The sequence below is a fragment of the Rosa rugosa genome, chromosome 6, assembly GCF_958449725.1.
Source record: "Rosa rugosa chromosome 6, drRosRugo1.1, whole genome shotgun sequence".
In the NCBI taxonomy this organism is placed as follows: Eukaryota; Viridiplantae; Streptophyta; class Magnoliopsida; order Rosales; family Rosaceae; genus Rosa; species Rosa rugosa.
In genome coordinates, this window is record NC_084825.1 from 15,560,245 (window position 1) to 15,573,444 (window position 13,200).

Below are 13,200 nucleotides of genomic sequence, written 5' to 3' on the forward strand. Positions count from 1 at the left end.
TAATGGCGGTAAGCAATTGCTGATTGCACACACATTTGATTTTATCTCTGAAAATCAGTTGTAAAAAGGATATAGGGTCGTGGATTATAATTACTTTACTTTATATGGAAAGGACGTATTGGTTGCATTTAGTTCACTTTTAGTTTTTAGTCTAAATGTATGAAACATGATTATATTATTTTTTGGGTGTAGATTGTGACGAATTCTGGACGTGCTAGCACATTGGCTGCCACTGATGCCGCTATGCCAACTTTGAGGCGCATAGAACGGGCAGCTATAGCTGCTGCCACTCCTATCACTTACCATTCCAGGTATTTGGCAATTTCTGGTATAATGCCCCAAGAAGAGCTGATTATCTATATATTTTTTGGCAATTGATTATCTACTTTATTTAATTTGATGGCTTTTCTTTTTGTCTTCTGATTATTTTCCTTTTCCCTTTGGGTGTACACACTTGAAATTTCAGGGAGCTTTTGCTTCTAATACATGAACACCTACAGGCATCTGGTTTGGCCACAACAGCTGCTTCACTGCTAAAAGAGGCCCAGTTGACGTCTTTGCCATCCTTGGCTGCCCCCTCATCTCTTGTTCATCAAGCTACACAAGAAGCCTCATCTCTGCAGCTTCAGTGGCCCTCTGGTCGCACCCCTATTGGATTTCTTACCAACAAATCAAAGATAGCAAGGGAGGAGGATTCAAGCTTGAAATGTGATTCTACTGTCTCATACTCAAAGAAAAAACCTTTGGTTTTCTCTCCAAGTTTTTGTCTTCAGTCAAGGAATCCGTTCCAGTCCCATGACTCTCACCCAACATTGGCCACAAATGTCTTAAGTGCATCGAAAGAGTTATCTGCACCTGCAAATGCATCAGAAGCTCCATCAGATATCCTGCCGAAACCTAGTATTGATACAGAGTACCAGTGTAAGACACCCATCCTGTTGCCGATGAAAAGAAAGTTATCCGAGTTAAAGGATCCTGGATGTTTGCCATCATCTGGGAAACGCATCCACACTGGGGACCAGGGATATCGGTCTCCAATTTTTCCCACACCCAATATTGTGCGAAAAAGCGGTCTACTAACTGATCTGGCTGGGTTCTCTACTCCTACTTCCAACATGAGAGATCAGCATTGTCGATCCACACCTGCTTGTTTTTCATCAGAGTACCTGGATGATAACCAGTATGGTAATTCTAGTGTAGGTCTGGCAACACCATCCTCCCAACTTGGGCTTCAAAACGACCCTCAACCAAGCAACCCAGAAAGATTGACTCTGGACTCTTTGGTTGTTCAGTATCTGAAGCACCAGCATCGCCAGTGTCCTGCCCCTATAACCACTCTTCCACCACTGTCCCTGTTACAGCCACATGTTTGTCCTGAACCAAGACGAACCCTTGATGCCCCTTCAAATGTAACTGCCCGGCTTGGCACCCGTGAGTTCAGAAGTATGTATGGTGGTGTGCATGGAAACCGCAGGGATCGTCAGTTTGTTTACAGTAGATTCCGGCCATGGCGGACTTGTAGGGATGATACTGGTACCCCTTTGACATGCATCTCTTTTCTGAGTGACACTGCTCGTATTGCAGTAGGCAGTCATGGTGGAGAGCTCAAAATTTTTGATTCCAATAGCAGCAATGTATTGGAGAGTTGTCCAAGCCACCAGTCTCCTGTAACGCTTGTTCAGACATATCATTCAGGTGAAACCGAATTGGTGCTGTCTTCTAGTTCAGAAGATGTGAGGTTGTGGGATGCATCTACAGTCTCATCTGGGCCAATGCATTCATATGAAGGGTGCAAGGCTGCAAGATTTAGCAATTCTGGGGATGTTTTTGCAGCCCTATCATCAGAGCTGGCGCAAAAAGAAATTCTAATATATGACATCCAAACTAACCGGTTGGAATCAAAACTGTCAGATACAGCTGCTAGCACGGGACGTGGACATTCATATTCTCATATACACTTCAACCCTTCAGACACAATGCTGCTCTGGAATGGTGTCCTATGGGACAGGCGGGTTTCCAGCCCTGTTCATCGTTTTGATCAGTTTACGGATTATGGGGGTGGTGGCTTCCATCCTGCTGGGAACGAGGTATGTAGACCCCTTCAACTGCCTTTTAATAGGGGATAAGTATGTAGGCATATTATAAATTGGATCAGTATGCTTTCATCACCTCTTTTTTAACTCTGCATCAGGTTTTATTTCGGCCAGGATAACAACAATATGAATTGAGAATCAATATTCGCTCCCTCACATTTCTTTGATCAAATATATGAAATAGATGTTGTGTACTTAATGTAGGTGGAATGTTCCATGTCAATATTTTCATGCATTCTAGGAAGGGCAACCTCTATAAATGTGTATAGAACATGGGAATAATTGAATCCTGTGTCGTACTTGATGGGCTTTTGTTGGTGTAAACCTTTTTCTGGATTCTCTTTGGTGTTTTTTTATATCATGAGCTAGTATTTACCCATTTTTTCTTGGTTGTTTCGTTTCTGAATTCTGATACATTTCTTCTTGGTTCTTTGCAGTCATGTTTGTTGTTGGAGGCTGAAATTGGCACCCGTCTTTTACAAACCCCCCCTCCTCCTCCTCCATGAGCATTCTTTCAACGGACATGTGCATGGAGGGGGTTGTGGTTTGTAAAAAAGGGGGTGCCAATTTCACTCCCCTTGTTTTACCATTCTTGGTTGTTTTGTTTCTGAATTCTGATACATTTCTTCTTGGATCTTTGCAGTCGTGTTTGTTATTTCATGAGCTTTCTGAATTCTGATACATTTCTTCTTGGATCTTTGCAGTCATGTTTGTTATTTCATGAGCTAATATTATACCATTTCTTCTTGGTTGTTTTGTTTCTGAATTCTGATACATTTTTTTTTCCCGACAGGTGATTATAAACTCTGAGGTCTGGGATCTCCGGAACTTTAGACTCCTCCGAAGTGTACCTTCTTTAGACCAAACTACAATAACTTTTAATGCCCGTGGTGATGTAATTTATGCAATCCTCCGGAGAAATCTTGATGATGTAATGTCGGCGGTGAATACCCGTCGCGTAAAGCATCCTCTCTTTGCTGCTTTCCGCACAGTGGATGCGGTTAACTACTCGGACATTGCCACGATTCCGGTTGATCGTTGTGTCCTCGACTTTGCAACAGAGCCAACTGATTCATTTCTTGGGCTGATCACAATGGATGACCAAGATGAGATGTTTGCTTCTGCTAGGGTTTATGAAATTGGTCGCCGAAAGCCGACAGATGATGATTCTGATCCTGATGATGCCGAGAGTGAAGAGGATGATGATGATGAAGAAGACGACGACGATGCGGATATGGACACTCTACTGGGCCCTGATCTTGACGGGGATGATGATAGTGATATGAGTAATGATGATGATGATGATAGTGGGAGCGACCTTGATGACGACGATGAGGGAGATTATATGATGGATGGGGACTTTGATGGAGGAGGTGGAATGCTTGAGATTTTGACAGACGGTGAGGAAGATGACGATGACAGTGATGGACTGGTTGAATCCTTTAGCAGTGGTGATGAGGAACATTTTGCAGGCCATGGTTTCGGTTATTAACTGTAACATTACATACGTATCATCTGAGTGATTAGATCGGTGCTAGTAGTTGAGAGCAGATGATGTAATTATGATCTTTTTGAGTTTTCCCTCGATTTGTTCACCAATGAGAAAAGGCGTAGCTTCATTCATCATTTATACATCAATCTCACACCTTTCTTTTATCTTTGGGGTTGAGATTTTATACTGCTGACTCTACTTACTTACAAGCCAATATTGGTACTTTAAGGTCACTAAACCAACAGATGCAAATGTGATATATATATATATATACATATATATATGCAGAAAGTGTAATGTTTTCGGTAAGAGAATTCATGAAGTATGCAGGCTGCTTAATGGATACATTTCCTAGTCCTGTGTTGTCCGTCCGAGTGAGAAATACAATTTTCAATCCATGCGGTTGTTTGACCAAAAAGAGATTTACGCCGTTACAACGTTAATATCGAAAATTGGTTGGATTGTTTTCATTTTTGCCTGTTTTTTTTTTTTTATTATTTTAAAAAAGAATCAAAGGGTGTCACTCCTGCCCTCTGAGAGTTGAGAGGTGATTAGAACTTGTAATTTCATCACATTTCTTAAGAATAAATACCTAATTATTATTATTTTTTTTTTCTTGAACACGATCACTTGGTAAACTCCAACACTAAATAAAATGGACCAATATATGACATTTCCAATTCATTCTTTCTGTGTGCTCGATCTCCTCCCTACTTTCAAAGTTTCAAGTAACAAAGAAAATTCTCAATTCAGTGGGCCGCCCGCCCGCCCAACAAGAACATTCTGACCCGAATAACCCGAGCCATATATATATATATATATATATATATATATATCTTCTTCCTCAAGCGTCTCTCCAACAAAAGCCAACGAACGCCCTTCACTCGGCATTTCTCACTCTGATTCTAAACCCTAGATTCTCAAAATGTCAGAACCTCAGCCACCCTCCGAGCCCACCCACGAGCCAGAGAACGAGGAGTCCGCCTCACTCAGCAAAAAGGCCGCCAAGAAAGAAGCCGCCAAGCTCGAGAAGCTCCGTCGCCGCCAGGAGCAAGAAGCGGCGGCGGCGGCTGCTCGCGCTGAGTCCGCCGAGCCGGAAGACCCACTCGCCGCCAACTACGGCGACTTGCCGCTCATTCAGCTCCAATCGATGAGGATCGCCGACGTCAACGACTGGACGGAGGTCGGGGCGCTGACGGAGGCGTTGAAGGACCAGAAGGTTCTGATACGCGGCCGCGCGCAGACGATCCGAGCCGTCGGGAAGAACATGGCGTTTATTGTCGTCAGAGAGAAGGGCTTCACGGTTCAGTGCGTCGCCACGGTGCAGCCGGAGATTGTCAGCCGTCAGATGGTCAAGTACGTGGCGGCGTTGAACCGCGAGTCCATTATTGACATTGAAGGGATTGTGTCTGTTCCTGGCGTGGCAATTAAAGGCGCTTCACAGCAGGTATTTGGTTTTTTGTGTTGGATTACATTTTGAATTTAAATGAATGATTACAGTAGGGTTAGGGTTGATAGACAACTCTGTTTCTGATTGTTGAAGGTGGAGGTGCAAGTCAGAAAGTTGTACTGTATAAGTAAGGCGGCTGTTTTGCCTATCAACATTGAGGATGCTGCTCGAAGTGATGCCGAAATTGAAAAAGCTAATCAGGTACATTAACTAACGAGAATTGGGAGCTTTTATAAATTGACTTTGTGCAACTTTATCAAGTTTCTGGATGTACGTATTTATTTATTGGATCGCTTGGTTGGTTTAGGCTGGAGAACAACTGGTTCGTGTAAATCAGGATACTCGCTTGAACTTCCGAGTACTTGACTTGCGAACACCGGCTAACCAGGGGATTTTCCGAATCCAGAGTCAAGTTGGAACTGTAAGTGTTGTGTTTATTTCAGTGGAAGTTGTTGAATTTAAATTCTCTACTTAATTGGTTGGATGGTAATGCAGATCTTCAGGCAGTTCTTGCTGTCCGAAGGCTTTTTTGAAATCCACTCACCAAAACTGATCGCTGGTTCAAGTGAAGGTGGGGCATCAGTGTTTAAACTGGACTACAAGGGGCAACCTGCTTGCCTTGCCCAGTCACCGCAGCTCCACAAGCAGATGGCCATCTGTGGTGACTTTGGTCGTATTTTTGAGATTGGTCCTGTTTTCAGAGCTGAGGACTCCTATACACATAGGCATCTATGTGAGTTCACTGGTCTCGATATTGAGATGGAGATTAAGTGGAGCTATTTTGAGGTAATATATTAGCCTGTTCTTTATTTTACTTTTTATGATTAGAAGTGACTGTTGTGATTTACTGAACAGCTAATGGTTTTTGGTGCAGGTTATGGATATTGTTAGCAGGTTGTTTGTTACTATGTTTGACTATTTGAACAAAAATTGTGAGAAGGAACTTGAAGCTGTACGGAGGCAGTATCCCTTCGAACCACTAAAGGTTATGATTCTTTTTTATTTTAGATTGAGATTAAGTTTGGAGTCTGATATTCTTGTGAATAATGGTTACCTAAAGACCAACAAATGAGTTTTTCGTCTAGTTTTTGGATTCTGATTCTTTACCTTTTCTAAATTTGCAGTACTTGCCTGAGACTCTACGTCTCACTTTTGCGGAAGGTGTTCAAATGCTGAAGGTTACTCTCTCTCGATTGGTGGTTATATTGTGATTGTTATTTGGATGGTTATGGAGTAGTGGTCATGGTTAAACATACATCAGCTGCTTTTAGTTACCGAATTGTTATTACTTTGTAAAATATTACTTTAAGTTTGACCTACTTGTGTAGGATGCTGGTGTCGAAGTAGATCCTATGGGGGACCTAAATACTGAAGCAGAGAGGAAGTTGGGCCAATTAGTTTTGGAAAAGTAATTTAACTTTTCATATTTTGTTTGCTTGTATTTATTATATTTTACTTCACAGTCATGTAGTTATCATTATTGAACTTGCTTTTACTTGCTCCTAGATATGGCACTGAGTTCTACATACTTCACCGCTATCCGTTGGCTGTGAGGCCTTTCTATACCATGCCTTGCTGTGACAATAAGGAGTACAGTAATTCATTTGATGTCTTCATTCGAGGTAAATCATCAGTGATGTTGTCTACTTTGTTTGACATCCTAGACCTTTATATCTTTTGGTTGAAAAGAATCTCATGCTTTTTATTAAAACCAAGAGTTACTGAATTGGTTTCACATAAATCTTATCTGATTATATCTTATTTTCATTCCTTAGGTGAGGAAATTATATCAGGTGCGCAACGTGTCCATGTACCAGAGTTCTTGGCTGAACGTGCTGAAGCACGTGGAATTGAAGTCAAGACAATATCAACATATATTGATTCCTTCAGGTACTCTTTATCTTTTTTCTTGTGTATGTTACATGTTTCATCTTAAATGTTTAGTCATTAGCAACTCCTTCCCCCCGGAAAATGTAACCATGTCTGAATCGCTAGTTTTTGTAGATGATTTTCCATTATTCCTAGCGAGCTTTAGTCTGCACTGAAAATGTCCTTGGAGCCTGGAACTTAGAAAACTCTTACATCTTGTTTTGCTTTGTGTTATTGAACTCTGTTGAATGATGCTGCCAATTTTGTATAGCACAACATGCATGTTCTTTTCATCCCAGACTATTAATAAACCTGCCGATGGCTCTTACAGATATGGTGCACCTCCCCATGGTGGATTTGGAGTAGGGCTGGAACGTGTTGTGATGCTCTTCTGTGGTTTGAATAACATCCGCAAAACATCCTTATTCCCCCGTGATCCGCTTCGGCTAGCTCCTTGATTTCTTCAGTCAGCTTAGCAAACAACTAGCAGTTTCGGGTTTAGCTTATTATTTTGGGATTTTATGGGAGATTTATAAATGGTCATCTGAAATGTGTCGTTCTTCACTTGTTTGATCTGTTCAACTCATTTGGAACAAGCAATATGCACAAGGTCTTATTGATGTTTACTTTCTATATAATTTTTGTTCATTCTTGGCCAAAAAACTCAACTTTCTGATGATTTACTTTGGATCATATGCATAATGTACCCTAGCTTCTTCTTCATCGCTCTCTTCCTCTTCCTCCGAGCTTGCAGTCAAAAATAGAATCATAGCTCGCTAGACTCTGGTTTATAAAACCCTTAAATAAGTCACAAACCCACCAAGCCTCCATCATCATCCACATATTCTCCAAGACCAACCCAAATCCTATTTTCCCTCTCAATTTCTGGATTTTCTCTTTCTCAATCTAAGAGATGAGACCCAAACAACCCTAGAATCAAACTCAAAATGTTGGCTTCTAAAACCCAGCTGGGGTTTACATCTCTCATTCCCTATTCCCTCCTTCCCCAAAACCCCGCAACCTCCCCAACACGCTCATCACCACCTTCCGCCCCAAAAGTCCACTGCACTCGCACTCACTCTCAATCAAAGCCCAACACACCACTCCGGGTCGACAGTCTCTCCAAATCCCTACCCTTCATCCAGAAATTCCGAGGCAAAACCATCGTCATCCAGTACGGCGGCGCCGCCAAGAAAAACGAGGCCCTCCTGGCCACCTTGAGTCCTTGACTGATGAGGGAGCTGGAACAATGATCACTGGCTAAAACCCTAAACCCTCAGTTTTCTTTTGTACCTTCAATCTATCAGACTTGTAATGCACTAGCTTGAGATTATGAGTCTAACGAGGATTCTGGTTTTGCTGAAATTTTGTTTTCGTTTGTTTTTCTCTAACTCTGCAAACTCGATTGATCGGGGCAACTTGATGATCTCAAAACAATCGATGAACCCCTGATAAACCGAGTTGTACTTTCAAAATCTCCATCCGGGAACTGTATTTTCATTTGAGTCCTTGATATCATTTTATGAAACATTTTTAAGTGTTGAAATGAGTTCAGTTTGTATAAATAGGATATGAATCAACTGATGCATTAAAAATAGAAAACGAGAAATTGCAGCTCATCAAAAGGAGAGAAAAAAAAATATTGAGAAACAGATATCGCAAAAACCAGGCTGCATACTACATCAAGTAAACATCAATGTCTGAAACTGAGGCATGATACCATGGGTTACAAAACAAGAGCTCCTATTGGATTTACAAAATTGTGTTTTCCCTATTACAAAAGTTGAGCATCTTCCGCTATATACCTACTTGCATAACAGGTTTGGCTTCAGGACACTTCTAGCTTTCACTGACTTCTTCCGGATCAGTAGCTGGAGATTGGTTTAACAAAAACACAGCTTTAACTACTCGACCAAGCTAGAGAACAACAAAATAACATCAATTTAGTGTTCCATAAGGTTTGCTTATCAAAAGTAAATCTAGATCATGTCTTCATAAACAAACCAAAATCAAATGAGCTACATTCTATATTGAATTGGATGCGATTAATATTACACCTATTTACACACCCCTTGAGCTTACAATTGCAAACAAATCTATAAACCAACAACAAAACACAGTTCAGATTTTCAAGAAGAAAATGAAACAATCCAAAATCACATACAGTTTTTCCTTAATCTAATGGAGTGGAATGTGGCTAAACTTGTCAAGAATGGCCTTAATTACTTGACCAAGCTAGGGTTCAATTGACTCAGAGATTACATATGATTGTGTAGTCTCATCAAATCTCTTACTTTCAATGCCTTTGTTTGTCCTGAGACAAAAGGAAAACATACACGCATATATTAGATATTAGGAAATCTTATTTTATCTAACCAACTCGATCAATCTCATCAAATCATTTGCAGAAATCCATTCAGGTTCAAACAGAAGCAAATTAAACAAAACGTTTTAATTGACAAAGAAGAAGAGGCAGAAACCCTAGAGAAAAGAAAAAAAACAAAATCATAACAAAAAGAATTCATAAAGATATATAGAAGAAGGCAATGCATGCACCAAACAAAGAAACACCCCTTGGTGAAATGTATTAGTACTTCTATTTGAAAAACAAAAACAAAAGAAATGTAGTATCCGGTACCTGACAATGATCAAACAAATCACAGGGTAGCCCTATTCTTGCAGGTTCTTGGGAGGGGACGCCTCCTAGGAACCTGTGAAGTTTTCCTAGTTCGCGCCTTTTTTGAAGGCCAGCCTACGACATCCTCCTCTCTCTTTCGCTTGAGCAGCGGATCATCATCAAAATCCGTTACCTCACCCGGTCCTTCTACCCCGTCTAAGACATGTTGAAAATCCATTACCTCACCAGGCCCTTCTGGCCCCTCTAAGACAGGTGGTTGAAAATCCATTACCTCACCAGGCCCTTCTGGCCCCTCTAAGACAGGTGGTTGAAAATCCATTACCTCACCCGGTCCTTCTGCCCCGTCTAAGACATATGGTTGCCATGTATGATTCTTCTTCTTTTTGTAATAATAGACTGCAGAACTTGTGAGCAATATTGCCGCCAAGACACCAAATGTTATTGCAATCACCTCCTCAGCAGGGTGGCGTCTTTGCCATGAGGGCACACCTGACAAGCCACTGTTGTTGTTAAAGCTGGAAGCAAACCCCAACTCAGAGTTAGTAACCTCATGCATGCAAAATCTACAATAGACTAGATCTATAGATATGTTGGAAGTATAGGATCAGCTGTCAACATTGGCTGCTGTCAATGTTGGCTGGCTGCTGCATTCACATATGCATTTACACATGTTGTATTTAGTTGATGTCAACATTGGTTGGCTGCAGCAATTAGTTCATGCATTCACACATGCATTAATTGTTTGTAAGATGCCTATATAAAGCTAGGATGTTGTATCATCTTTATATCTGAAAATAAGATCAAGAGGAAGACATTCTTCCTCTCATATTTCATCCTCTCATATTTCAATATGGTATCAGAGCAGAAATCCTCATAGGACCTGCATCTATATTGTTCCTACAAGACTCTTGTAGTCCTCTATCATCCTCATTAAGATGACAAAAGGAGAAGGTTCCCTCGTTGCAAAGATAGAAAGCCCAGAAGGGAATCCAAATCAGCGTCTGTGCTCAGTGCTTCTAAATGAGTTCAACTACCTTCCTTGGTCAAGAGCCATCACTCTAGCCCTTGGTGGAAGATCAAAGCTCAGCTTCATCAACAACAAAAGCAAGATCCCAGATGCCTCATCATCTGAATATGAAAGTTGGTTATCCAACGATCAACTTGTCATGTCATGGCTCCTTAATTCAATGGAGCCAAAACTTGCAGAAATCTTCAGTTATTCAGAGTCATCTCGACATCTTTGGGATGCTGTCAAAGACATGTATGGCAACCTAAACAATGCAGCAAGAGTGTTCCAACTCAAAAATGATCTTGCAGGGATTCAACAAGGTAATCTCTCATTTGTTCAACATCTTGGCAACCTAAAGGCCCAGTGGAATGAACTTGATATGTATAGGCCTCACACCACTGATGCCACCATATTGTTGAAACGAGCTGAAGAAGATAAAATATTCCAATTGCTTGCAAGTCTGGGGTCTGAATATGAGGATCTCAAAAGCCATCTTTTGATGACCCCGGAGCTTCCTTCGTTCGCAACAGTATGCAACTCCATTCAACGTGAAGAAGTGCGCAAAAGGGTGATGAATGTGAACACCAATATTAGAGGGTCAGAAGCTAGAGCATTTGCTGCAAACAAAAGTGTCACAAGCGACAGAACATACAAGGGCAAGAGGCCAGATCTAAAGTGCACACATTGTGAAGGCATTGGACGAGCTGGTATAGGCCACATAAGAGAGAGATGTTGGATATTGCATCCAGAACTGAAACCTAAGTTCAATGAGGAGCAGAAGAATCAAAGAGGCACCACTCAAAGAAGCTCTTACATCTCTAATCCAAAGGGAAACCTCAGCAACACTTCTGAAGGTATGATGAACTTCACATCCAATCCAATAAGTCTTATAAATGAGTTTGCTACATATCTTGAAAAGAAGCAAGGCAGTTTAGAGAGAAATGAAAATGGAAGCACAACTGCTATGCTTGGAAAGTTTGCTGGTTTTTTGGCGAAATCAAACATGGCTTCTTCAGAGGATATACCAGGTATTATTTGTGCCATTTCTACTGCTTTAGATGTCAGTAAGAATCATGATTTTTGGATAGTGGATTCAGGTGCCTCAGATCACATGACAAACAATTCTTCCATATTACATGAGTTTGAAATCTTGTCAAAACCTTCACATGTCTCAATTGCAAATGGCAACAATGTTCCCATCTTAGGAAAAGGAAAATTAAAGCTTTTTTCTGATAGCATCGAGTCATTTGTATTATTTGTACCCTCATTCCCATTCCAACTCTTGTCTGTAGGAAGGTTAACAAACTTATTGGATTGCCTAGATATTTTCTCTCCTCATAATGTTGTTTTTCAGGATCGAGTGTCCAAGAAGAAGATTGGTGAAGGGTTCTTTCTAAATGGCTTGTACTACATATCAAATTCATCAAGCTTTTCAAAGTGTTTTCTAACAGAGTCCAAATCTGCAATACAGCAACAATTGTGGCATAAACGCCTAGCCCATCCTTCCTTTAATGTTTTGTCAATGTTATTCCCTAATTTTTGTAAAGTCTCCCATAAGTGTGAGACATGTCATATGTCAAAATTTACTAGATTGCCTTTTCAAATCTCTCAATCCAGAGCAACTCAGCCTTTTGAAATTATACATTCTGATGTTTGGGGACCAGCATCCCTAGAATCATTTGATGGCTATAGGTTTTATGTCACCTTTATTGATGATTTTACTCGAACCACTTTTGTGCATCTTTTGAAATTCAAGAGTGAAGTCTTCAAGTGTTTCCAAGATTTTCATAACCTTGTCACAAATCATTTTTCATCAAAAATTTGCATTTTAAGGTCAGACAATGGCACTGAATACACATCCAAAATCATGACTGATTATCTTAGTGCTCAAGGGATTATTCATCAAACCAGCTGTGTGGGAACACCACAACAAAATGGTATTGCAGAACGCAAAAATAGAGATTTACTTGAGAAGGCTAGGGCCTTAATGCTTCAAACAAATGTTCCAAAAAAATTCTGGTCTCAAGGAATTCAAACTGCAGCTTACATCATCAACAGATTGCCTAGCAGTGTGTTAAATTTCAAATCTCCTTTTGAAGTTCTAAAAGGTCGAAAAGTTGACATAACACACCTTCGAGTATTTGGCTGTACGTGTTTTGTACATGTTCAGTCAAATCACCGAGATAAGTTTGATCCTAGAGCTGTCAAATGTGTGTTCCTCGGGTACTCATCTACCCAAAAGGGATACAAGTGTTACAATTCACAGACCAGAAAATTGTTTGTTTCAAGGGATGTTCGTTTTGATGAGTCTGCCTCTTTCTTTCAGTTATCTGACAATCACTATGCCAAAAAATGCTTCAGACGACAGACCATATCTGTCGTCTGATGAAGTAAAAATCTGTTGTCTAAGTGGCTGCCGTCTCTAAGCCATTCAGACGACAGATATTCTCCGTCGTTGATAATGCATTCAGACGACAGATTCAGTTTAAGGTACTGTCGTCTGAAGTACCTAATATTGAAGAATCGGAGTCTATCTGTCGTCTGAAACACCATACCACTACATATTAATGTTGTTGGAAATTCACTTCATCAACGGATTCAAAAAATAACTGTCGATGTAGTTAATGTAAGATGACAGAGTTTTTGTTG

General features: G+C 40.6%; 3 protein-coding genes across 3 annotated transcripts; all 3 read left to right on the forward strand.

Moving 5' to 3' along the window:
- The first annotated feature begins 158 nt into the window (after positions 1-158).
- Positions 159-3,771, forward strand: LOC133714746 (DDB1- and CUL4-associated factor homolog 1). Its single transcript, XM_062140999.1, has 3 exons — positions 159-311; positions 467-2,087; positions 2,887-3,771. Exons 1-3 carry the CDS (start codon positions 244-246, stop codon positions 3,583-3,585), a joined length of 2,388 nt encoding a protein of 795 aa, XP_061996983.1. The 5' UTR covers positions 159-243; the 3' UTR covers positions 3,586-3,771.
- Positions 3,772-4,433: 662 nt separating this feature from the next.
- LOC133715994 (aspartate--tRNA ligase 2, cytoplasmic) lies at positions 4,434-7,552 on the forward strand. Its single transcript, XM_062142722.1, has 10 exons — positions 4,434-5,032; positions 5,129-5,236; positions 5,343-5,456; positions 5,531-5,821; positions 5,910-6,020; positions 6,160-6,213; positions 6,364-6,443; positions 6,542-6,657; positions 6,811-6,925; positions 7,236-7,552. The coding sequence occupies exons 1-10, from the start codon at positions 4,511-4,513 to the stop codon at positions 7,360-7,362; spliced, it is 1,638 nt and encodes a 545-aa protein (XP_061998706.1). The 5' UTR covers positions 4,434-4,510; the 3' UTR covers positions 7,363-7,552.
- A 2,765-nt stretch (positions 7,553-10,317) lies between these two features.
- Positions 10,318-12,278, forward strand: LOC133718447 (uncharacterized). The gene is made up of 2 exons (XM_062145286.1): positions 10,318-11,579; positions 11,906-12,278. Exons 1-2 carry the CDS (start codon positions 10,478-10,480, stop codon positions 11,932-11,934), a joined length of 1,131 nt encoding a protein of 376 aa, XP_062001270.1. The 5' UTR covers positions 10,318-10,477; the 3' UTR covers positions 11,935-12,278.
- The last annotated feature ends 922 nt before the right edge of the window (positions 12,279-13,200 follow it).

Bases quoted from the DNA above. Each gene is read 5' to 3' on its own strand.
- LOC133718447 (XM_062145286.1), top strand. From the start codon at position 10,478: ATGACAAAAGGAGAAGGTTCCCTCGTTGCAAAGATAGAAAGCCCAGAA. The intron at 11,580-11,905 runs GTATTATTTGTG...GTTGTTTTTCAG, and splicing joins TTCTTCAGAGGATATACCAG to GATCGAGTGTCCAAGAAGAA.
- LOC133715994 (XM_062142722.1), top strand. From the start codon at position 4,511: ATGTCAGAACCTCAGCCACCCTCCGAGCCCACCCACGAGCCAGAGAAC. The intron at 6,214-6,363 runs GTTACTCTCTCT...CTACTTGTGTAG, and splicing joins AAGGTGTTCAAATGCTGAAG to GATGCTGGTGTCGAAGTAGA. The intron at 6,658-6,810 runs GTAAATCATCAG...TTCATTCCTTAG, and splicing joins ATTTGATGTCTTCATTCGAG to GTGAGGAAATTATATCAGGT.
- LOC133714746 (XM_062140999.1), top strand. From the start codon at position 244: ATGCCAACTTTGAGGCGCATAGAACGGGCAGCTATAGCTGCTGCCACT. The intron at 312-466 runs GTATTTGGCAAT...TTGAAATTTCAG, and splicing joins CCTATCACTTACCATTCCAG to GGAGCTTTTGCTTCTAATAC. The intron at 2,088-2,886 runs GTATGTAGACCC...TTTTCCCGACAG, and splicing joins TCCATCCTGCTGGGAACGAG to GTGATTATAAACTCTGAGGT.